The 23442-nt window shown below is 35.8% G+C and overlaps 1 protein-coding gene across 16 annotated transcripts in view; it reads right to left on the bottom strand.

Moving 5' to 3' along the window:
* The window catches only part of RYR3 (ryanodine receptor 3), a 200352-nt gene that overhangs the window by 89901 nt on the left and 87009 nt on the right, over nucleotides 1-23442 (bottom strand). For all 16 annotated transcript variants that reach the window (XM_033062284.2, XM_033062289.2, XM_033062285.2 and 13 more), the window contains exons 24-40: nucleotides 23316-23399; nucleotides 21823-21982; nucleotides 21240-21387; nucleotides 20935-21140; nucleotides 20076-20250; nucleotides 18404-18612; nucleotides 17051-17235; nucleotides 16325-16361; nucleotides 15797-15957; nucleotides 15093-15258; nucleotides 12346-12432; nucleotides 11738-11964; nucleotides 9877-10678; nucleotides 9176-9376; nucleotides 8809-8911; nucleotides 3925-4062; nucleotides 764-1037 (exon numbers count right to left, since the gene is read on the bottom strand). In XM_033062284.2, coding sequence (XP_032918175.1) covers nucleotides 764-1037; nucleotides 3925-4062; nucleotides 8809-8911; nucleotides 9176-9376; nucleotides 9877-10678; nucleotides 11738-11964; nucleotides 12346-12432; nucleotides 15093-15258; nucleotides 15797-15957; nucleotides 16325-16361; nucleotides 17051-17235; nucleotides 18404-18612; nucleotides 20076-20250; nucleotides 20935-21140; nucleotides 21240-21387; nucleotides 21823-21982; nucleotides 23316-23399 — 3363 coding nt within the window. The remainder of the gene's footprint in view (nucleotides 1-763; nucleotides 1038-3924; nucleotides 4063-8808; nucleotides 8912-9175; nucleotides 9377-9876; nucleotides 10679-11737; nucleotides 11965-12345; nucleotides 12433-15092; nucleotides 15259-15796; nucleotides 15958-16324; nucleotides 16362-17050; nucleotides 17236-18403; nucleotides 18613-20075; nucleotides 20251-20934; nucleotides 21141-21239; nucleotides 21388-21822; nucleotides 21983-23315; nucleotides 23400-23442) is intronic.

Here is a 23442-nt window from a genome sequence, read left to right as displayed (position 1 = left end):
TTTTACATTGAAATAGTGAGAATAATGGAACTTTCTTACAACTGTTGTAAAGCAGGGAATTTTTAAAAATATTCTTGAAGAAACAAAAATAAATATAGTTCTCAGGTAACCATACTACAATTTTCTCTCTTTCTAAATGCACCATTTTAATTAAAGTAATTTACTTTCTGTGATTTTTTTCCCTTCCAACCTTTAATGCCCCAACCAGCTTTTAATCACACAAGAGGAATAACAAACATGCAAGAATGCAACATAATACCACTGCTCAGCAGAGGTAATTTTATAGTAAAGATGCAGAAAATATTGTCACATTGTCTGGTGCTATATAAAGGAAATTTCTTCTGAATTTCTTATTGAAAAGACACCATTAAGTTTATTCACTCATACATGAAATGTAAAATGGGCTTTAAGTTTGGGGAAAATGCGGTATAGATAGACACTGGCAAACATTTTAGTGATCTTTTTTCTCCAGAGCAGGTAAAACATGAACTTTGATTAGGATTTAAGCATCAAGCTTAACTGTAGTAAAAGGAGTCCCTTTTCTTTAGATAATACCTTAGTACACAGAAACTTTGACCCTTTTGATACTGTCAGAGAGATTGGTTGGAATCACCTTGGAGATATAAGTGAAAATGTAGATCTCTGATACATATTTACACTTCAATACAGCATTAGTTTTCATTAAGAAACAAAAATTACAGGTTTTACTAATATAACAAAAAGCTTCACACAACTTAAAAACAAAATTCTGTTAATTCCATACCCTAATCCATTAATCATTAGCAATTCCTCCTCTTTTCCCATCCTCACGCTGAGAAGTGAGCGAATCTGGCCCAGTGCTGCAAGCAGGTTAATGGTGTCCTTCACGGAGGCAGCACTAATGGTGTATGCTTTCCTCAGGGCTTGCAGGAGCTCACCAATGCTGTCATATTGCCTGCGAAGGAGGCTGTACATAATCCGAACTAATTCGGGGTCTTGGATCTGATCTTCCTGGGACCAGCGCACCATTGTCTGTGATATGAGTTCTTTCAGTGTAGCTAAAAGCAAAACACATTAAATGTTACTAGCTCTTCCAACAGAAAATATCAAAAACATGTATTATTGTAAAATATGCAAGAGTAGAAAACAAAGAGGTTGTAAAAAAACACAAGCAAACCAAACAGAATTTTTAAATTGGAAAAACAACTTTCAGATCCTTTGAGATAAGTGTAACATTCTTGAGAGATAGAAAAAACTAAACATCTGCTTACGGTTCAAGTCCATACCAGCACTGTTGACAATGAAAACCTTTAAGTTGACCGTGACTGAAAATCATTCTTGTAAATTAAATGTTGCATTTAGACTTTTAAAGTGTCCCTTATTTCTATAGCAAGTCTCTGTCACTTGGGAATGCACTTTCTAAAAACACTGTATTTTTTGGAACTACACAATAAACATTGCTTAAAGCACTAGACACATGTTCCAGTCCTTGTTCCAACAATTGTTCATGCTTGCTACCAAGTAGAACAGGAATAACCACCTTATCTCTTAAAACAATGCAACTTTCTTTCTTCTATTACCAGCAAACACACCCCTTGAGATGGTAAATTTCCCAAAGTTCTTCCAATGCCAAGAACAGCTCCCTCCCACTTTCCATCACTAAAGTGTTTATGGACAGTGTAGATCCATTGGGGTTTGTATCCATGCTGTTCTTTCACTTGCTAACACTTCTTTCTTAGTTTACTTAATATTGTATTAATGCAAACCCATTAATTAATTCTGAGTTCAATAATTAGGCTTTCAGTCTGTGGGAGCAAATTCTGTACTTCACAGATACAGCCCTACTACATGTCATGCCTTATCTCAGTTTTGACTTGATAGTTACAAAAGTCCAGTAATCATTATTAACACTAATCCATTGCCTCTATGTGTTTATTTGTAGAGTTTTAACTTGTTTTTAAATAAAAAGTTTACTGATTCATCATTAATACTAGGTTGAAATTATTGGTATTCCTCACTTGGGCAAATATTCATTTGTGATAAGAAATGAATGTATGCTTAGAGGAAAGGAAGATTTATTTGTAATGAAGAGTTCCTTCTTAAGAATATTCACACTCTGAGTTTGTATAATCAAAGCCAAGACACTCAAGGACAGAGATTTTAACCTTGGAAATATGTACACATCATGTACACCACCACACCTTTTCATGCAAATAAGAGGATTGGAGGTACCTCTGACACCCATTTCCTTTAATCTCTGAATTCCAAATTTCCTGTGTGTAAAGGTAAAGTGCATACATGGACTAAAAACCTCTGAGTCCAGCTACAGTCAAGTATCTAAAATAATATATTTATAATATTTTTCATCATGCTTAGAATGACTCAATCCATGTACATATTTGTACTATGCATCACTCCAAGGAGAAGTCCAGGCCTGAAGAAATCATCTGAAATTTCTAGAAAAATAGAAACTGTAAAATAATTTTTCCAACCCACATTCCTTGCACCCTAGAGCTCTGGTACATGAAGTAAGTGAACTGCTCTGATCCAGGGACCAAACACCATGTGCTCTGAGGTTTTAGGAGTGAATTCTTCCTGATTGATGACAACAGAACCCACATGAATCCTGGAGAAGAAATGGTACTTCCATACACTGAGTAGGTCCTGCCATCATTAAAGTGAAAGCAGATGCTATGGAGTCACTGGAGAATGAAGCCCTGTTACATGGAGCCTATCAGATTGTTATAATATTTAATGTACTTACAATACAGTAATGACCTTAACTGATCAAAATACACTTTCAGGCCAGGATGAACACTCGAAGGTGATTTTCTGAGCAAGTAGATCATGCAAGAGGTGTCTTGAGCTATAAAATAACTTTGCTGTCTAGTCTCAACACAACTCCTGATGAAATTTTTTAGCCTGAAATAAACTAACCATTCCACATCTGTACACAGGCCTATTGACAAACTGAGTAACTCGGAAAAAGAAGAGGTGTAACCATCATTGGCTGACGAACCTCGAGTCACTTGGAGAATCCTGCACATGATATCTGTATGGTGTGAGAGAAATTTAGAGCTAGAAACACAATCTTGATTCAGAAAGGCAGTAAGAAACCTCAGCAATAACATGTCCTAAAGGAAGACCTGGAGGAATTTGGCTTTTTGTCTTGCTTATTCCTCCCCATCCCTAGTCACTACTAAGGATTGAAAGCTCATACCACAGCAAATACAAAGCTTGTGAGACTCACACCACACATCACCTTCACTGGGGTGAATTCTCCTGTGTCATGCAAGCACAGTGGCAGTGAGGATCAGGTGAGTTGTGCAGAGAAGCTCAATAAAAAGCTTATGCAAATAGTTGAGGAATTGCAAACAGAACCAATCTCACCTGTATAGACCACGGACACCTCTTGCATGTTATGGAAGAGGGTATGGGAATTGATATGTACAGTAATACTGCTCAGAATAAGAAGTTTGTCATTACAAGTGTTTTGGGGGGTTTGTGTGCTTGTCTGTATTTTTCTGTATATTTAGCCTAAGAACAGGTAATAGAAGGAAATGGAGCTAAGCTCTAAAGAAGAATTTTTACATTAAAAAAAACCAAACCATAAAAATTAGTTCTTCCCAAGTTTAGAACGCTTGAGTCTAGATTATTGTGCTATAATTAGCTTTTCAAAGTTCTTTATAAAGAATATGTAAATTTTCAACCCCAGAGTTAATGATCTGGATCAGAAATCTTCCATTCATTTTAATCTCTTGTTTAAAAATATGTCTGAAGTGTTCAATATACAGAACAAAAGTTCCAAGAGGCAGAAGGAACTTAAATAGTCAGTCCCCTTCTTCAGCCTCTTATAAAATTTTATTAGCAAATACTATCCTGTTGACTCTAAAACTTTAGCACTTGCATCAGGACAGTTTTTATTTATATGGAAAGAAAACTTACTAGGAGCTTTCTCTTCTTCTTCCTTAGGCTCCAATTTTTCTGCTTTTGGTGGACCTTTGATTTTGTACATTAATGAACGGAGTTTACCAGTCAGGGAGGAATCTTCCTCTTCCTCTTCTTCTTCTTCTAGTGGAATACCTTAGCATAAAACAAAACTGGTTAGAAACAAAACATAATCTTTGAAGTTTAACTCCCTCAGTAGTAAACAATATTAAAATAGCTGTAGGAATATTTTTTTTAACCAGCAAACTTCATGGAGGATAAAAGAAGAAGTAGTAAGGCCAGCAGCTTTAACACATAGAACCAGATGCACCACTCACATTACTTTCATTTCAGTAAACATACTTCTTACATTCAGATTTATAGTATTCATTTTTCACTATTATGAGCAAAGAGGTGGTACTTTTTTAAGAGCCTGCTATGGCAATTAAATATGGGTCACAGTCATATTTGATTAAATATGTGATCCTTTGTTTCATATTGCAGAATGTCGGCTAAAGAAAGAAGTGCATGACAGTTTTTCAGTCAAGATATTTAGCAATCATAAACAAATATATTGACTGAATTTAAAACTGTAAGAAGGCAGATGTTCAGAGATTATATGGGTAATAATGAAAATGTATACAATGAGATGGGATGTCATTTCACCAGGTAGTTTAAAAGCAGTTCACTACACTGCTTCACAACCATTCAAAATCTCTCACATCTCTTAGTGATCACCAGATAACACATGTTATGTGCAGAAGCAGAGAACAACTAAGCAGTTTTCCCTTCAGATCCCTTCAGCCAAGATGAAATGTAAACTTTTGTAGTTTTCTTGTCAAAGAGAAATTGAGAAAAGGAAATTTTTCAGATAGGATACTAGAGCTAGAACCTGAAGGAGAGAGGAAAAGAATTAACTGCAGTGGCTAAAACTGGTACCAAACTATTAACTAAGAAAGAAAATAGAACAGACATGTGGTATCAAGTTAGAGAAACTTTGCTGCTGGCAACTACAAAGGGAGAGTGGTAATTTTGACTGGGAGTGACTAAGTGATAAAATTCAAAGGCATTGGGAGGAAATGAAAAAAGTCAAAATTGAAATTGGACATTAAATACAGAATTTAAGAAAAGGGATAAGTGAAACTGGTTTGGCAAAATGAAGTTAAGAAGAAAGGATACACAGTCAGTCTGAAAAAAAGTGAAAACAGGAAATATCATCAGTAAGGAAAGAGAAAGCAGACAAGGATATCAAAGGAAGAAACTATCTGGCATTGAAATAAAACCTAAGTCCTGGACACAAGAGAAAGACACTGGGAGAGGAACTCTTCAGAAGCTAAAATGGACAGACAACAAGAAATGCACTGGGATCATGCGTTAAGAGAGTGTTGGACTGGGGTAGATGAGGTCTGTGAGTCCTCCAGATGGGGTCTCATTTACTGTTCCATATCATTAATTGTTCATTCTGAATCCTTTTATGGTTGAAATCCATTCAGAAGCTGAATATCTCGTGTTGCTGCTGGCAAATTGCTCCCTTCAAGTGGCAGAAGTCTGCACACCGGTACAGATGGTTTCAACCCAGATAACTGTCAGTTTAATAAGATGCTACAAAATATGCTGTAAATTTGTTTGGTTCTTTTAGAACCAAGAAATTGCACATAAAACATATGATAGAGAATCAGTATTTTGCCAGCAAAATTAGCCACTCACAGTTAGGACGTGCTAGGATTAAGACTGCCTGAGTAACTATTTGCTTATATTCATTATGAAGAAGCCTTTAATTACTTGATTGCATACATACTTTTCCACTTAGATGGCAAAGTATACTTAGCACTAAAAAGCTGATTAAACATTCCAGGCAGAACTCCTATTCATTTAATCTGCAGCTGTGATTGCTTAGTACTCATTTTCAGGACCAAGTCAGGACACAGATAACGAGGAGCATTTATCCACAGTGACCACCTCTGATAAATCCATATGAAGTAAAGAATATGGTTTTGCTTAGAATCCAGAGGATCTTTAAACTATTTTAATCATGAGGCAGGACTTTCTCTATCTTGAACTCTCATTGAAAACACGTTTATAACGTAGTAAACAAATAATAAAAGTACAACCTTAAAAAGAAAAAATCTCAACACATACAATAACTAGTGTTTCACCTCATGAAATATGAAGGGTGATCAGGAGCTAAACTAACTCAATGTTCACATCAGCCACAAAATTTTAGGCTAAATTTAATTCATTGTGGAGTTTAGACATTTCCAAGTAAGTTGTAGGTCTTTCATAATCTCCATCCTGGAGTCTTAGAGTATTGTGTGCTGCCAAAGGGGCATTGCCCTTGAAAACCAGAGGTCACATCAAGGGCTAAGTGACCGAAAAACGGAGGTGGCTTAATAATTTATTATGATAGATGTGAAAAAAACAGAGAGAAAGAGGAGTAAATAGGATAATAGCAACTGTTCACTTTAATACTTGGAAGAAAAATGATGGAATGAAATAAATTGTTTTTGGTAAACACTTAGAAGCAAGGATGAGTAACAGTTAACTGAGGATTGTGAAAACCAACTACAGTAATTTCACGAATACAAGCCGCACCAATTTGACCAAAATTTTGGTGGAAACCCGGAAGTGCGGCTAATATTCCGGGGCGGCTAATACATTAACAAAATTCTAAAAGCTGCCAACACGGAAGTGAGAGCCCGCGGCAGCCCCAAGCCAAGCTGGAGCCCGGCCGGCCCCGGCAGAGGTGGGAAAGCCTGGCAGAGGCGGGGCCAGCAGTGTGGGGGGCGGGCGGCAGAGCCTGAGCCAGCAGGGCGGGGCAGGGGGGCGGCAGAGCCCGGGCCAGCAGGGCGGGGGAGCCCGGGAGAACTGGGGCTAGCAGTGCAGGGGAGCATGGCAGAAGCAGGAAGGCCGGCGGGTGGGGCTGCCTGGCAGCGGGGGAAGCCCAGCAGAATCGGGGCCAGCAGCGTGGGGGAGCCCGGCGGTGCGGGGGCCTGCAGTGCCGGCCAGGGCGAGGAAACGCGGCGGCGGTGCAGACGGGAGGGGGCGGCCGGCGAGCCTGGTGGCGGCGGCGGCAGCCCTGCCGGCGGGGCGAGCGAAAGCGGCGCTCGCGAAAGCGGCGCTCGGCGAGCAAAAGCGGCGCTCGCGAAAGCGGCGCTCGCGAAAGCGGCGCGGCGCAGGGCGAGCGAAAGCGGCAGCGGGGCGGGCGGCGAGCCCGGTGGCGGCAGCCCTGCCAGCCGGGCGAGCGAACGCGGCAGCGGGGCGGTGCTGACGGGAGAGGGGGGCCAGCGAGCCCGGCGGCGGCGGCAGCACCACCCGGCCAGCCCCGCCGAGCCGTGGCGCTGAGCTGGGCCACCCGGCCCCGTCGGCAACCATGAGTGGGCCGAGCCTTCCTGGCCCCACCCCGAGCCAGTAAAGCCCGCTATGCCGCGATCCTGTTACTAATTGGCCAATTTGTGAAAGCTGCGCACGGATTCTCGCGACGAACGAAAGTGCGGCTAATATTCAGGGTGCGGCTTATCTATTGACAAAGACAGCAACATTGTCGAGGCACCGGGGGTGCGGCTTATAATCCGTGCGGCTTGTATTCGTAAAACTACTGTAAATTTCTGTCTTACAGACACAAATCTTGATTTTTAAGGACTTCTAAAACTGTTCTTGTACTACCTCCCCAGAAGTAAATTGATGGAGCACAACTTAGATACCAGCAGACCTACTCATCTTTGGCTGAGGCTAAGTCTGAGGAAATTATAACATTATAATTGGCTTATCATGAAATCACAGCTTGCTGGCTGCTGGAGATTCTAAGAGAGTACCCAGATATAGCAGTGCAAAATTATATCAGAAGCCTTAACAATACAAGCACAGAAGGGTTTAGGAGGCACCATGCCTCCAAACAGAAAACTAAAACTTAATTAAAGGTCATTAAAACTGCAAAATTCCTGAACCAGGTAATGCTGGGTTTAGGGAAAACAAGCAGAGAAAGATTTATCAGACTGTATTGGTAAACATTTGATAATGACCTCAAGCAAAAAGGTGGACAGGGAAGAGCTAACCATTAGGAATATCATGGCCTTCTTGGGGGAGAGATTGAGACACTGTCAATTCACTGTAATGATGTTGCCCCCTTTCTTTTTGGAAAAGATGGATGCCAATAACCATAGAACTAATCAACACACTGGAAGAGTAACTATGAATATATCTACCAAGTAGGTCAATGGAAAAAGCTTATTTATTTCAGTTTTAACTGCATAATTGCTGGGAAAGAACAGTAATAGTTAGATGAATCAGACTACAAAGGTTAATAATTCCATGATTGTCTGAATTAGACTAAGATCTCAATAAACTCAATAAACTAACAAAAAATAGACCTCAAAAAACCCAGATGAAATTATTCAGGAAATGCAAATTAAATGAGTGGGGGAAATTCAATCTGTAATATGCAGTGCAAGTGTTTTAAAATTACTGACTCTCACAGTTAAGCATACAACAGGAAACTAAGCTAAAGCAGGCAGAGAAGTCCACATCTGCTTTTTTTCATTAAATTTCTGATGCTCAGCTTTGCAGCTATTGAGTTCCCTCAGTGCCTGTTATTTGCTTGTACTCATAGATGTGCTTATATAAGTCTTTTAAGGTAAGCCAATCTTCTTCAGATTATTTTTCCCTAATAAGTCTAAAACTGGTATATAAAGAGAACAATATTAGACACTATCTAATAGAGATTTGTCAGTGAAACTTCAAATCATGCACTGGCTTCCCATATTATACACCAAAGCTTGTCAGTAAAGTCACTTTGCAGACAGTAATACATCTAATAAAAAAAACCTCTCATGCTAGTATATTTTTCAACTGGTCTGTCAAGTGCCAAAAAGACAAACAAACTTGTATCAACAACTTGCCACTCACCACAGTGAATTAGAAGATCATCATGAAATTCATATAGTTCCTCCCGAATTTCCTCTGGACAGGGACAATCCTCTCCCAGTTGAAAATTCAGCAACATATTAATCTTCAAGGGATTTAAAACATAGTTAAAACACTGAAATAGCCGAAGACATATTCTAGTATATAGTCATACTTTACCTGTTTATAACTTTCATTTATAGCCTAAGTTCTAGAACACAAGATTCAGCATTCTGACATTCAGTATTTTGTGGCATAGAATAAATTTATTTTCAAATTCATTTTGGTTCTCCAGTGAGTCAGGACTTTATTTTGTCATCATAAAGAGTTTTTTTTAAATCTTAAATTCAAATTTTTTTTAAAATATTACCTGCTCTTGAGGAGGAGACCGAAATTCTTTAGTCTTCTTGGCCGTCAAAGCAGCAGACATGTTCAAGGCTTGCATGAGTTCGTTGTACCTGTATTTCTGGTTATACTGCAACTTTGATACATAACGGTCTGCAAATGACACGATTGCTTCCACTCTATGTTGTAGTTCACAGTCACAAAAATAATTGAGTAAATGACACATCTAGGGCAGAGAAAACAGACAATCTCAACAGCTTTACAAACTCTGGGGAAGTGCTTGAGTACATACTATACATTGCATCAGACTGTAAAAACGAGAGGCATTTTTCCCATATATTTTTTTAACACTGTAAAGGTGACAAAATGGTAGTTTAATTATCTGATTGATAATATTATATTGCACACATAATCCCTCACTCCACGCCTTCAACATATCTAGAAGTCACACTGGTTTGGTTTGGAAGGGTCTGTTAAGGGTCATCTGGTCTAACCCTTCTGTTTTTATGAAATAAGTATGTTTTTACATATCTGTTTGAATGTGGATAGGTGTAGAAAGAGCTGCATCATCATCAATTTTTTAAAATTAATTTGAGTTTTAAAGGCAAAATGGAATTAAAGACCTTCAGAATTTCAAATTATATTAAGGAGAGAACAGACAATAAGCACAATCCTTTTCTTCATCAAGAACAGAATATAAGTAACATATTTATAATAAATGGTCACCTGAAGCTTAACAGATTCTGGTAATCTTGTCTGCAACAAGCCCTTTGCAGGAGCTTTGGTTTGTTTGATTGCTTTCTCCCCAGCTTCTACAGCTTTTTCTTCAACTTGTGTCACTTCTTCCTTCTCTGTCCTCTCTTCTGTTTCTTCCTTGTGGTCTCCAAACACAGTGGGATCAATGAGGAGTAACACCTGCTTCACATCATCATCATCAAAAACACCCATTATGAGCAGTGTTGCGATCAGTTTAAGAACAGGAACGAACTGGAATGCAACCTGTCCTCCAACAGGGTCTCGTATATGACTCCCACTACACTGCACTGCTTCTGTTAACATACTTATGGCCTTGGATTTAAGTATATCCAGGGGTATCTCTGGGATGGATGTCTGATGATCTTCACTGGTCGCAATAAAGCATGGAGTAGAAAAATTAAAGGTTGGTTTAAGACAAGTACTAAGTCCTACTCCAGGTAAACCATGTTTCTTTGTTTCATCTGGATATAATTTAATATTTCGAGTTTCATCTGTAACCGGAATGATAAATTCATTGCTCATCATGAGCTTGGTTTGCTTGGCGTGCTCCAAATGAATACTAATGAGCAAGTCATAGAATCCAGAACGTAGAAGTCCAGGTAAGTATTGATTATCTATTGTAAAAAATAGCTGAGATATGTCCACATGGCTACAAAGTGCATAAGCAACTCTAGTATTACCTAGAGCGCTAACTGAGCTATAGAGTTTTAAAGTGTGGTAGTGAAACATCATCAAATCTTCTTGTTCACATAGTTCCAAAATATCAACGCATCTGTTATGGAATAAGGAAACAGAACACCAATCAATTCCATGAATGAAGACTTTGAAAAAATAAAGTTTTATAATCTCTGAACATCGTGGTCATTTCCCCTTCAGACCACTAATATAAAAGTTTATAATAACTAATCTTAGTATGTGCATCATTAAAACACAGTAAATGGTGTAAATAATTAGTTGAGACTCTTTAAAATTAGTACTCTATAGGGAAAATCCCTCAAAATCTAAGATGGAGATGATTCTTTGGAATCTATTGGAAATTAGAAATTGTTTTTAAAATAGGTGTATTAGGCATGCTGAAAATCTTCATTATTACCATTACTAAACAGTGCCTTTCTAGTTTACTCAGGATTACTGGTTGATTTTTTCACAACACACAGTGCTTTTCACTCTTTTCTTGAATTCAGTTTTATTAACAATGAATAAAATTGTGTTTTGGATCATTAAAAGAAATTTTTAAATCACTAATAAAATTACAGCTGTTAAATGATCTTTCTGCTATGCTTTTGCTGATTGTTTGAATTTTCACTGGTTATGATATTTGATATTTGGACAGATCTTTATTATCCTCACTCTGAAGACAAAACCTAATGAAAATCAAAGTCATGATCTTGTCAATAAGAACATAAGAACTTAATTCATGTAAATTCAGTGAAGATAAAACAGGAAAAGATTAAAGGTTTCTATCACAGAAAACAATCAGCAAAATTGTACTTGCTTGTTCTCTATGCTTGTTTTTCTCAAGCCGAGAAAAACCTTTATGTTAAAAATCTACAGATTTAAGAGATGTTGTTTTAATTTCAATTTAAATAAAATCTAATAGTTGTGCTTTCTTTTATGCATGCAAAACTTGGTACATGGCATCAAAGTTCAGTCTCTTGTATTTACGTAAGTTTCACAAATACAATGATATCTGATATGATACCAGGTAAGATCAGAAATTCTCAACAACTATGGGGCAAATATTCAGCAAGGCAGGTTTAATCAATAGGCTGACATCTTTTTTCAGTATATTTTGTGCACATCAAGCGATTTCATCTCATTATCAATGCACCTGTTTTCTTCTGGGATATGAAGGGCCATCATCTGCAGAGGTTCCAAGCACTGCACAACCCAGCCGTGCCGTTCACTGACGCGCTCCGTTTCTACTCTTAGAAAGCTATTTGGCATCCGGCTCCACAAAACAGGGGTAATTGTTTGCACATCAAGGCGAGGGGGACACTGAGGAATAGGATTTCTTTCTTCGCTTTTAAAAATTGCTGCTGATAAAGGCATTGTATTCTGAAACAAATATGTGCATTAATTATTTTTGAAACACGTAATCATGAATAAACCCATAACACCAAAAGGAAGTATAACTTTTGAATAGCAAGGAAATCATAAAAGGTAGACGTTATTGCAACAAACAAAATTCATTAAAACTCCCCAACATTAATGGTGTTACCCTCAAGTAATATTTATTTTGACAAATACAGATAATCAATTAACTTCACAAAACAACATTTACAGAAGTAAATACAGAAGTCAAATTACAAGTCATGCTTTTGATTCAACATTCCTAAACAAATTTAACTGAGCAGGAATTTGTATGGAAATAAACAGATTTAAAAGAGCACATTTACATAAAGATGTCTTTCTATAGAATACAAAAATATTTCCTACCTTTAATTTACCAAGTTCAAATTGAATCAAGTTAGTGCTTGTAGGCTGTAAAAAAGTTGCTGGAAAAAGCTTTGTGTTTGGTTCAACCTAGAAGTGAAATAAGATTAAAATTTTTACAAATTAAAAATTGAAAAATAATCACCTCCCTGAATATGATATACCTTACAGTTCATTATCAAATAATTTAGATACTTTACTAAATAAAGTATAGAATAGTGTCTACCTGTAATATAGTAAAGTTATCTTTATAGGACCACCTGATTCAGAGATAGGTGCTTTGCAGCCTTATGTCCTACCAACCCCTATAGGAGGAACTTTGTTAACACTGTGTAGTTTCTTGTAAAAAATATCCAAATTCACCAACTTGCTCTAGAGATTGAGAGCACATCATGGGATGAGGATAGTGCAAATCTTTATCTCCTATTTGAGATTAGTAATTTGCTACTCTAAAAGTAGAATAATGCAATTTTCTTAAAGAGCTTTTTATTTTCAGGCCTAACATTGGTCTCCAGTCTTATAAAATCACAGAGAATCACAGTACTGTAGTTTTAAAGTTTCTGGTTGTGTTTGGCACTTTTATGACAGCTGTGTTATCTTTTTTGCCCATTATAGCTGGACTCGAAGTTCATGTCAGTGTAAGAAGACCAGTTTTTCTGAAGAACACTGAACAAGATTATCCACCACCACTGCCAGGAAAAAAAGAATCAAAAATACAATCATAGAATAGTGTATTATTTTTAAAAATTCAGTGCTCAAGGGTGGCTGAAAAAAGTACATCTATACAATTAAGTCAAAATTTCAGAAGTTCAATTATATATATATTAATCACATCATAGTGCATTTTGTGTATCATGTACAGACATTGTGCCTAATAAGCACAACTACAATATTTGTGCTGGGAAGGAGTACAAATCCTAACTTTGAGAACAACGATCTAATAAAAATCTTTTTTTCAGAACTATGATTATGGGCATAGACAAAATAATAAATTAACATTCCAAACTTTTTGGTAAGTTAAAAAAACCCCACAACCTCACATCCAGAAAAGAAAAGCATTCTGTTCTGCTTGGTGCATTGATTTTTTTTTTTTCCTGATTATCACCATGGCATTCAATAGTTAGATCAAGAACTACAGAAAAAATTAATTTCCTCTCTTAAATATGTTGACCTATAAGCCTTTTAAAAAGAAAACGGCATACAAATATTGTCTTTCTATTTCAGTTAAGAAAACTGAAAAGTGCATGCAAAATGTTGTAAGACTAGAATAATTACCTAGACCAGACAAATATCAATTATTTGTGGCATCTGGAGTGAGAGATTTGATTTACTAAAATATTTTAAAGATCTTACTTTATTATGAAAATATTAAAGACATGGAAATGAAAACTAAATAGTACTATTTTCATTACTTTCAAAAAAAAGACAAAATATTTAAATTACTCAAAATAAGCAAAAATTTAAAAATATTTCACCCTTAGTTGTAACAATCTTGTTGGATTATACTATTTTATATCTATAGAAAATGCTGGATAGTCTCATTTTTCAGCAGACCAGGTGTAACAGGTTTATTGAAAAAATATTTCCTAAAAGAATTTTAGGTATTTTCGATGAAAAAGAGAAGAAACAGAGGAGAAATTATGGTATTTTCTGAAATAGTTCTAAATTTAGTATAGAGAACATGGTTACATTAATTGGAAGTCATATAAGGAAAAACCTGAAAGTGGTATTTGCACTGAATTCAATAACAAGCTTCTTCCATGTCTGTCTTCTCATACATCTCCTAGCAAGATAAGAAGAACAGCTAAAGCACTTTGATCACCTATTTTCTTTTCACAGTGTGTTGACATTCAATATTCTCCCAGTGTGGCGCTGAAGCTACTGATCCCTATTACGAAATATTCCAAAACTGCAATTACTAACCTCTCACCCTCATTAACAGGCTGTGTGCAATCCTGCAACATTAATTTTCAATGGAGCCAGTATAAAAGTTCCATTAAATTTAGTTAAATAATATTTAATTTTTGTCTGTATTACAGATTTGAGGGGATGACATAGAAGAAAGCAATGAATTGTTGCTAACACTGGACAACCTCTTCCCCAGTGAGTGCTTTACTAGAGACAACTGATCTTACTAAGAGGAAATCTCAACAAGCTAGTGCTGAAAACTCCTGTCAACCACTGATGTATTTGCATAATGACACCATGTTTTGAGGTTATTAATAGCATTAGGGCCCACCCCACTTATTTTGGCTTTCTGCATTCATGCATATTTGCATGCTGCATTCATTCATATTTGAAATTTATCAAATCACAAGGTCTCCAAATCACAGCTATCTGCAGAAGACACAAACCCTAGTAATAATTAATTAAATTTTTCTTCTTAATTCATGACAAAAATTACTGTATCTAAAGTCTACTTTTGACCTTCTGATAGTTAAAATATTTATTTTCCCCTTTATTGTATAATAGATTCAGCTGAAAAAATAATTTAAAGAATTCACTTTATTAATCAAGATTCTGAACCATACAAACTGAGATGTTAAAAAAAATAAATTGAGCATATTGAAACAACTCAAGAAACATAGCCTTTACAAGAGAGAGAAAAAGAGGGATAAACCAGAATGATATAGGGAAACACGTTATCATCACACAAATAGTGTCCAAATGGTGTCTTTTTCTTTCTGAAAAAGAGAAGTAGCACCAAAACAAGAAGCTTACTAGATAGCTTCCTGAAAATCTGACAATACCTGATAACAAGTGCCAAGTTCTCTTCCATTGGCTGTGAATGACACCATTCCAGTAGCCAGGTCAACAAAGCATCCAATTTCTATATCAACATTACTGCGACCTGATCTCTGGGAATTAGCAATTACATCTCCTCCCCACACCATGTAGCAGTTGCTGCGCTTCACACTGAAAGAAAAACAAGAACCAAGCATAGATCACACTGAACTTGGTGGAGATAAACTTTTCAATGGAGGGATACTTAGAGGTATCAAAGGTGCTTGTTATGCTTTTGGTTTGTTTGCTCATTAACAAACCTTTTTTTTTTTTTGTAATTTATCAGCATCATTGTGGGTGAGGGATCAGACTAAATACACTTTTTTTTTTAATAGTTATGAAAAAATTTCACTGGCTTCTGTATATACTTGTAAGCTACAGTAGGTTCATCCACACAGAGTAAATAGAGATATTAAATTAAAGAAGCATCTTTCATTTAAAATTCTTTCCAAACGAAATTTTCTTTCCAACAGAACATTAATGATAAATTCACTTTAACGTGTACGTAAAACATACTCATATATAAATGAGCATAGAAAACTCACACTCCATAATCAATTTTCTTATTAGTTTAAATCAATATTTAAAATATCACCAAGCTTATGAACATTTGAATTTTAAGCAACAGTATTAAAGTAAAAACTTTAATAAACTATAAATAATTCCATACCTTTCATGAACTCTGCCTCTCTCATCACCTAAAGTAACTGTCACAGTGCAATTTTTATTTAGGTCAAAATTCTCACTGTAGAAATGATAGTCTGGCGTTACCCAGCCAACCCAGACACAGGATGGGTCTTGGCCAGCAAATATCCTTAGTGAGTAAAAATACTGAAAGGGGAAAAAAAGCATATTAGTAATGGAAATAGAAAGTGTTTTATCAAGGAATACTCAAATAGTGATTTTTAAAATTCCTCTCCTTATATCAAATATTAATAATAGCAATTCACATTCTTATAAATAGTCATTTAAAATACTCTGAGATTAAAAAATCAGAATAGTGTTTTAAGCTAGTGAGATCTATATTTACATAAGTTGCAAGCCATGAAACTGAGGACATCATTATATATAAACAGTATTATATCGTAGAAAATTATTTAAAAGGTTACTTTCAACAGATCAATTTCTAATGAAACTGTTGCCCCAAATAAATCTTAAAAAAATTCGAAGTACTGAGCATCTCAACGTGTTTACTTACTGTAGTAGAAGGAGGAGCAATTTCTTGGCTGTGCTTTCTACAGATAAAAGAAAATCAGTAAATATTTTTTTTAAAAAAAGTTTAAAAATTAGTCATTATTAGGCTAAGTGTATTTAAAAGCTAACTAATGTAAGTAGCTAACTAGCTTGCTTAGTACTGAGTATGCATTAACAAAGACTGTACAGGATACAAATATACAAGTAAAATAATTGATTGCTGTTAAGGTAGAGTGGGAGAAGAGGCAGATTTGCAGCAGTTAAATAAAGATAGAGGTAACTCTGAAAGGTGCAGGACCCTTTAATACCTGGTATCTTTAAAAAACTGTCCCACAATCTTTTATCTTTTAATGAATTAGGTACTTTTCTAGTAACAGTGAGCTATTGAATAATAATTTGGATGAGCAGTAATCCAATGGGCAAAAGACTGAGCGAGTTTTCTAGCCTAGCTTTTGCAAATCATAATAACTCAGAAAAAATGGAGCTGCTTAGGCAAAGACCTACAGATCTTGTGATGCACCTCTGTAGAAAAGACTCTTGTCTGGACACAGCATTCTGCAGAAAAGGTGGTTTATAAAACCATCAAGAATAGAAAAATCTGAATAACACCCATTTAATGGTAATCTGTGCTTAGTGCACAGAAATTTTGAGTATACAATGATAAAAAATAATATAACATAATACATTTACACTGAAAGCATGAAATAGGATAACTAAGCCCAAGTCTAACCGTTTTTGGAAAACATCAGATGAGGCATTTTCCACACCCATGCTGAAGTTGAATGATGAGTGGAACTCAACGGGCATGCTCAAACGACAATATATCATGTCTGAATTGCTGTTCTGTGTGCCAAATGTTTTGTGAGTAACTTTTAACCGAGGTGGACTCTCAATGGTTCCATCAATTCTCCATATCTAAATATAACAGAAATATTTTTAAATAATAGTATCCAAAAAATGCTGAGAACTACATTAAGCAACTAGAAGATGAGAAAATTGAATGCGCCAACATAAATTTTTCATAATTAATTATCTTCAAAACTATGCAGCTTTGTTCTCTGACACTGAATTTAACCTTAAGAGCAAGAGAAGCAAAAGATTCAGTATATCCTGACTACAGTAAATATTTTCAAGATGTTCTATTCAATAGTAAAAAAATAATTATATATATAGTTTATTGAACTAATTCACTTTGAGTACAGAAATCACTGAAAACCTTAATCACAGTAGAATCAGTAATTTTCTATCAAAATGAGAAGAAATATCAATTAGAATTGTTCAGAGGGTCATTATGGACATTGAGTCTGATATTACCTACCTTCCCTTGTGCTGAAAATGTGTTTTCAAACCCAGTGATAGGAACATTTAAAAAACTTTTAAAGACAGCAATAGTGATGAAATAATCCTGATAAAATTTTTAAAAATGCTGAGATCATTTAGCTGGAATCCAGTGAAATTTAATTTGCTTGAGAAGGAAATATTCAGAGACAAGCATTAGAAAATAATTGGCTACACCTAAATTAAAATAAATTGTCTAGAGAGATTATAGCAAAAAAACTCCTCAGGAATTCGAACTTATCATTTTGGAATATATCAATATGGAACAATTTATAGAAAAGACAGGCTTTATTATTTGCTCTAGGATAGATTAGTTAGGGAGTTTTGGAATTCCTATCACTGGTGCATCATAGTGAATGAATCTGCAACACCACTGCTACACTTAAATGTCTTCAGACTCAAGCTGAACAATTTCCAGATATTTAAGAAAATTGATAGTAGAGAAGGTTTAAAAAGTGAAAGCACTATAAGATAGAATATAAAAAACCCCATAACATGTTTCCAGTAGCTAATCACAACATAAATTAGTAAGTTACATAATAAACCAGATAGGTGTATTCATAGGAATCCATACTACCATAAATGAAACAGAAGATAGACAAGATCATCTGGAATTATCTAAGAGTGACTTAATAGAGTTATATGACAAACTATCTGATGACAGTAAGTATTAGTAAGGGTTTAGTGTCTCAGCTTGCTAAACAAACAGTCGTTGAACAGGTGTCTCCCTGACATGTAATGTTACCTTAATGTGAGGATGATTTTTTGGCACATTGACAAATGTTGGTAAACGTTTACTGAACCACATAGCAACATCTCGGTTCATGTTAACAGCAAAAGGTTCAAAACCTTCTTGGAGGCCACACATTGTATAATACTTGAATGTACTGGCATCCATTCCAAGGTTCATGCGACCAATCTGAGATAGGCCCAATGCACAAATTGGAACAAAACCTAAAGAGAAAGAAACAAACATACAAGTAAAACTTAGCAGTAACTTATTGCAAAACAGTTTCTTTTAAAACAGACATTCTTTATTTTCAATCCATCTAATGTGAACTAAACATTATCTCCTACAAGTAATGCACATGAGGTGATGACAGTAGCAAGGATTTAAAGCCACCTTAAATACTAATGTCTGAGTTCAATATAATTGCTACCAAAACCCCTGAAAATTTAGGCACTATCCTATTTAATCTGCTATCGTTCACATTTTTAGACCAATGAACATGGCTTTATACAACAAGCTGGACACCGGAAGACAACCTTGGCTAGATCAAAGTTATTAACAAAAGTTAAGTATGGTTTCTGAGGGAATCAAATTTTCAAAAGGACTTTAAGATGAGTTTCAGGTATCTCAATAAATTTATTTAAAATTTACTCTATCATCAGTAGGTAATTTTTTTTTTTGCCAGCCTTCATTCCTCCATCATTTACAAGGAGGAACACACACTCCTTTAATGCTAGCATTTTTATAATTCAGTTTTTTGATCTTCATATACCTTTAGACAGGGTTGAAAGGCTGTTGACTTATTTCACCATTTCCCCAAGAAACAGAATTTGGAGTAAGATTAGGGAAAAACCAACAGTTCAACCTCTGAAGTAGAGATTGTCTCTCCTAAACTTTAGGACTTCAGTACAGCTTTGTTAAGGCAGTCCCTCATTCTCTACCTGTATAAAAACTCTATCAATGGTAAGATCAAAGAAGAGCAGGGAGCAGCTGCAAAGGTTTCTGGCAATTACTAACAGGTATGAAGCTATTACTGGTTGGAGGAGATACACTTACAAAGAAAAGGTCAATTAAAACATAAAGCAAAACAGTTTGAAAATATTCCTCAACTCTTTAACTACAGTCATGCAGATACTACCTTTTGAAAAACCAAAGGCCAACAACAGAAGAAGAAAAACATCCCAGGAAAATGGGAAATTTGGATAATTATGGATAGGACAGAGAAAAAAAAAATTAGACTCAAGTTATGTTGCAAAGATCCTTCTTTAGATGCAGACTCTCACTGCACAGTATTCATTTTGTCCTTCACAGACATGAACATAGTAAATTTATGCTCCAGTGAGATTATCAGAGACTGCATTTTCAGGTTTAGGAAAATTTTCAGGATGCTTATTATTACCACTTCTTAGCACTGAAGTCCTGAGAGAAAGCCTAGCAACAGTGAGAAAATTTATTCACTCTGACTGCTGAAACCTCATTAATGTGGTCAAAGTAGAAAAGAAATTCAGTTTGTGCCACACAAGCACTCTCAAAATAAATTTTTATGAAATTAATGTACAGCAGTCTGAAGGCTCACATCAGTGAAATATGATTTCTCAGCTCACTGAGTCATTATGAGAGACTAATTTTTCTCTCTGTTGTATTGTTTTGTCTTCTAATAACTGTGTGACTATAAAGGGGAAGTTACCATTTTCTATTCCAAAGTCAGCAAATGCAAGTTCAGAACCTTTACTGGTTATAAGCAACTCTCCATTCAGAGTAAATATGATTGACTTGTCATCCAAGTTTATCATACAACCAACCACGTCTCCTGGTTGCCAGCTTCGTCCAAAAAATCCACTGCCTTGATGCCAACACTGGCCCTAAAAGGAAAACCAAGTAAATAAATACAGTGCTAAAATTAAAAATTAAATGCAAAATTAATAAAGAAACCCAGATACTTTATTTTCCAGGATGTCTAAACAATTTGCAAACAGTACTGATCATGACTTTTGCCTTAGAGATAACAGGAACATAGAGCAGCAAAGGCAATCTAACTTCAGCAGTTTGGAATGTGAGAATGACTGTTCACTGGATTCAGCTTTTTACACATAGGGTCATTATTATTCTTCCAGTCCTTTAGGAGTGCTTAGGAGCTTGGGAAGAAAGAACATGCAGAAAGCAGATAAGACAGAAAAAGTAAAACAGGCTGTGGCTCTCTCTGTTAATGAAGAACCTGTTTTTGATTTTTGTAGAACACCACTTATAAAAAAAATGGAAGTGAATGCTGTATCTTGTTTAAAATTATGACAATTATTATTAAAAATATTATAATCTGTACTTAGTTGGATATAGCCTTGGAAGATCTATGTAAATCAACACTTCTTTGTTACCATAATCCCATGACCAGAACCAAAATGGAGGTAAAAGTGTGAAAAAGAGCTCAGAGATATCTTTATATGAATCAAAAACATTCCAGTAGCTGATGTGGAGTACACAGAGGAAACCTATGCTGTAGCTCTCTGTCTAGCCTGTTCGTGGGTCAAGAGAGGTGAAGGTGTACTGACTTTGCTTCCTTCAAATACAAATGCTTGGTCATCAGCTCCCAGCTCCACGTCAGGTCGACAGCCCGGCCTGGCCCAGCCAACACGCATATCTCCACCTGTCACAGCTTCAAACTCAAAGTACCACTTTCCAGACTTCACTGCATAGGATTGTTCTACTCTGAAAAATCGTATCTTGTCAATGCTGACTTTTTCAACTGTTTGGTCAGCTGTAAAAATAAACAGAGGAAAAAAACCCGACTTTCAATAATAAAATTAAACTATAAATGTCAGTAAAAAAGGCCATGATTCTTATTTAAAATACGTACCTATCTCTTGGTCAGGTGGCTCAATACTATAACCATAGCCTGCAAATGTTCTAACAGCTTCGCGGAGGCTGTCTCTGTTTGATTTTTTAGTACGTTCATCTAATAATGCATATGGCACTAGCCGAGGATTACGTTTGTTCTTAAGATCCTGAAAGTGATTGTAAAAAAACAACAAGAAGGAAAGTGTTTAGACATCACAAAGATTGAAAAATGAGACAGAGTGTACTTTGCCATCATGTAATGATTACAGAAGTGAAACAGCATTAATGAAGAAGAGTTCTCTGAATGCAAGCTCAATTAATTGTCTGTTAATAACACTGAAAACCTAAATATAAGAATGAAACAGAAGGATGGACATGTATACCCATACATCCAGCAGCTGCAACTGTAACCGTACAGGTCTGACAATCCTGACTTTTGTAAGTGAGGCTTCTTTTCCTGCTCCCAACCCTCTCTGGTTTTTCCAATTATTACAAGACAGTCAGTATGTCATCTTAACTAACAGTCCCTCCCAAATAACGTTGTAGAATAAAAAAATCTCACATTTTTTACTTATGCCAAATGCATATAAAGAAGTTCCTACCTGTTGAATGCCATAGGTCCATCCTTGCTTTATTCTGTCTTTTGCCCAGACATTATGTGCATTTTCTGCTAGTCTGTCAACTAGAAATTCTTGAGAAGGCAACAATTTCACTTCGGAAAGATCAAGAGGGGCAGGTTTATATCCATTTGACATCATGTAACTGTAAGTCAACAAAGTAAAACAGAGAGTCAAGATATCCCAGTTATAGTATTCAAGATATCCCAGTTATAGTATTTAAATCTTTTTGAGGCATTCACAGGGTAGAAATCACTACCTATCTCCACTTTTTAATCTCCTACTCTCCCATTCCTTTGCAAAAATCTTCCATTGCATTCAGACATTTACTAGGATACAAATTGGATTCTAGTAGACTGTCTCATTTTCCACCTACTTGCACAATAGCTAATTAAATGTGACTCAGACCCATATTTACATGCCTAAATGGTTGCTATAAAACAACAAAATTGTTATTGAATGACTACTTTTTATACATATGTTTTATATTTGCTATTTAAACATTTCAAGTAATTTCTATTTTAAAGATCTGTATGATGACTTCTTATGAAACTCTTTTACGTACTATTAAGTATGGTACTTTAATTAGCTATTCTGTAAGGACTGCATTACTATTTTTTTCCAACAGAAGAAAAATTTTAACTATTGTTCTTACAACTTTTTCACTGAATAAAATTTTAGTAATTTTTCAGCAGTAGCTATTCTCTTCTCCAACTCTTCCATATTGTACAAGGACTGTCTGCCGTTATAGACTAATTCAGATTCTCTTTTGCCCAAATCAGGTTGATTCCATTGATTGGGATGTTTCGTATAGGCAATAGGTATTTCAACAAGAGAATAATAGCAAACCAGTATTATGACAGTCTTTCTGCAGCATGAACCTTTAAAATTGATCTTTTTTTCCTTTTTTAAATTAATGCCAGGAACTGGATCAAAATTACTACCTCTCATATCATAAAACTATGTATTTTACTGCTCACGTTAAACAACTAACTTTGTCTCTCATAGATAAATTTCTTTCAGAAAAAAAAAGACATATGGTGGGTTGACGAACTGATGTGAAATGGCAAGTGTCCAACTAGTTGTTTCTGTCTCCTATGGTAAAGTGGTAAATCCTCTTTCAAGTAAATACATTTACCATCATATGAATAGACTGTTTACTCTGAGACAGAAAAGCACTGCAACGTTGTATTTAACTTTGGAGTGTCTGTTCTAGGCTGATGTAACACCTCTACAATTGCCTGTGGTTTAAGTATGTGACTGTTCCTGTCTCTGAACTTCAGGAGATGATGTAGCACAGCAGTAGTCGCATTCCAACATCATCACAGTCAAGGTAGTGGCCTAACCAGGATCTGTAATACCTTATCAGGTATGGCGTTCATATCCAGCATTCTTTAAATGAACTTAAAATATTTTATATTTTATTTTATACTTGTAATAAATATTATAATATGTAACCATTACCATAAGGTACATACTTTTTAGGAAGTTTGACTTTTTTAAGGTCTTCCTCAGCTGCTGGATGAGCATGAACAATGTGACATCCAAGGGCCAAAAGGGTTCTGGAATAAAAATGCCATCAGTGAAACACAACATTATAGGTCT

This window comes from Catharus ustulatus, chromosome 6 (genome assembly GCF_009819885.2).
Source record: "Catharus ustulatus isolate bCatUst1 chromosome 6, bCatUst1.pri.v2, whole genome shotgun sequence".
In the NCBI taxonomy this organism is placed as follows: Eukaryota; Metazoa; Chordata; class Aves; order Passeriformes; family Turdidae; genus Catharus; species Catharus ustulatus.
Note: the sequence above shows the minus strand (reverse complement) of the source record. Positions and strands in the feature narration are given on the sequence as shown.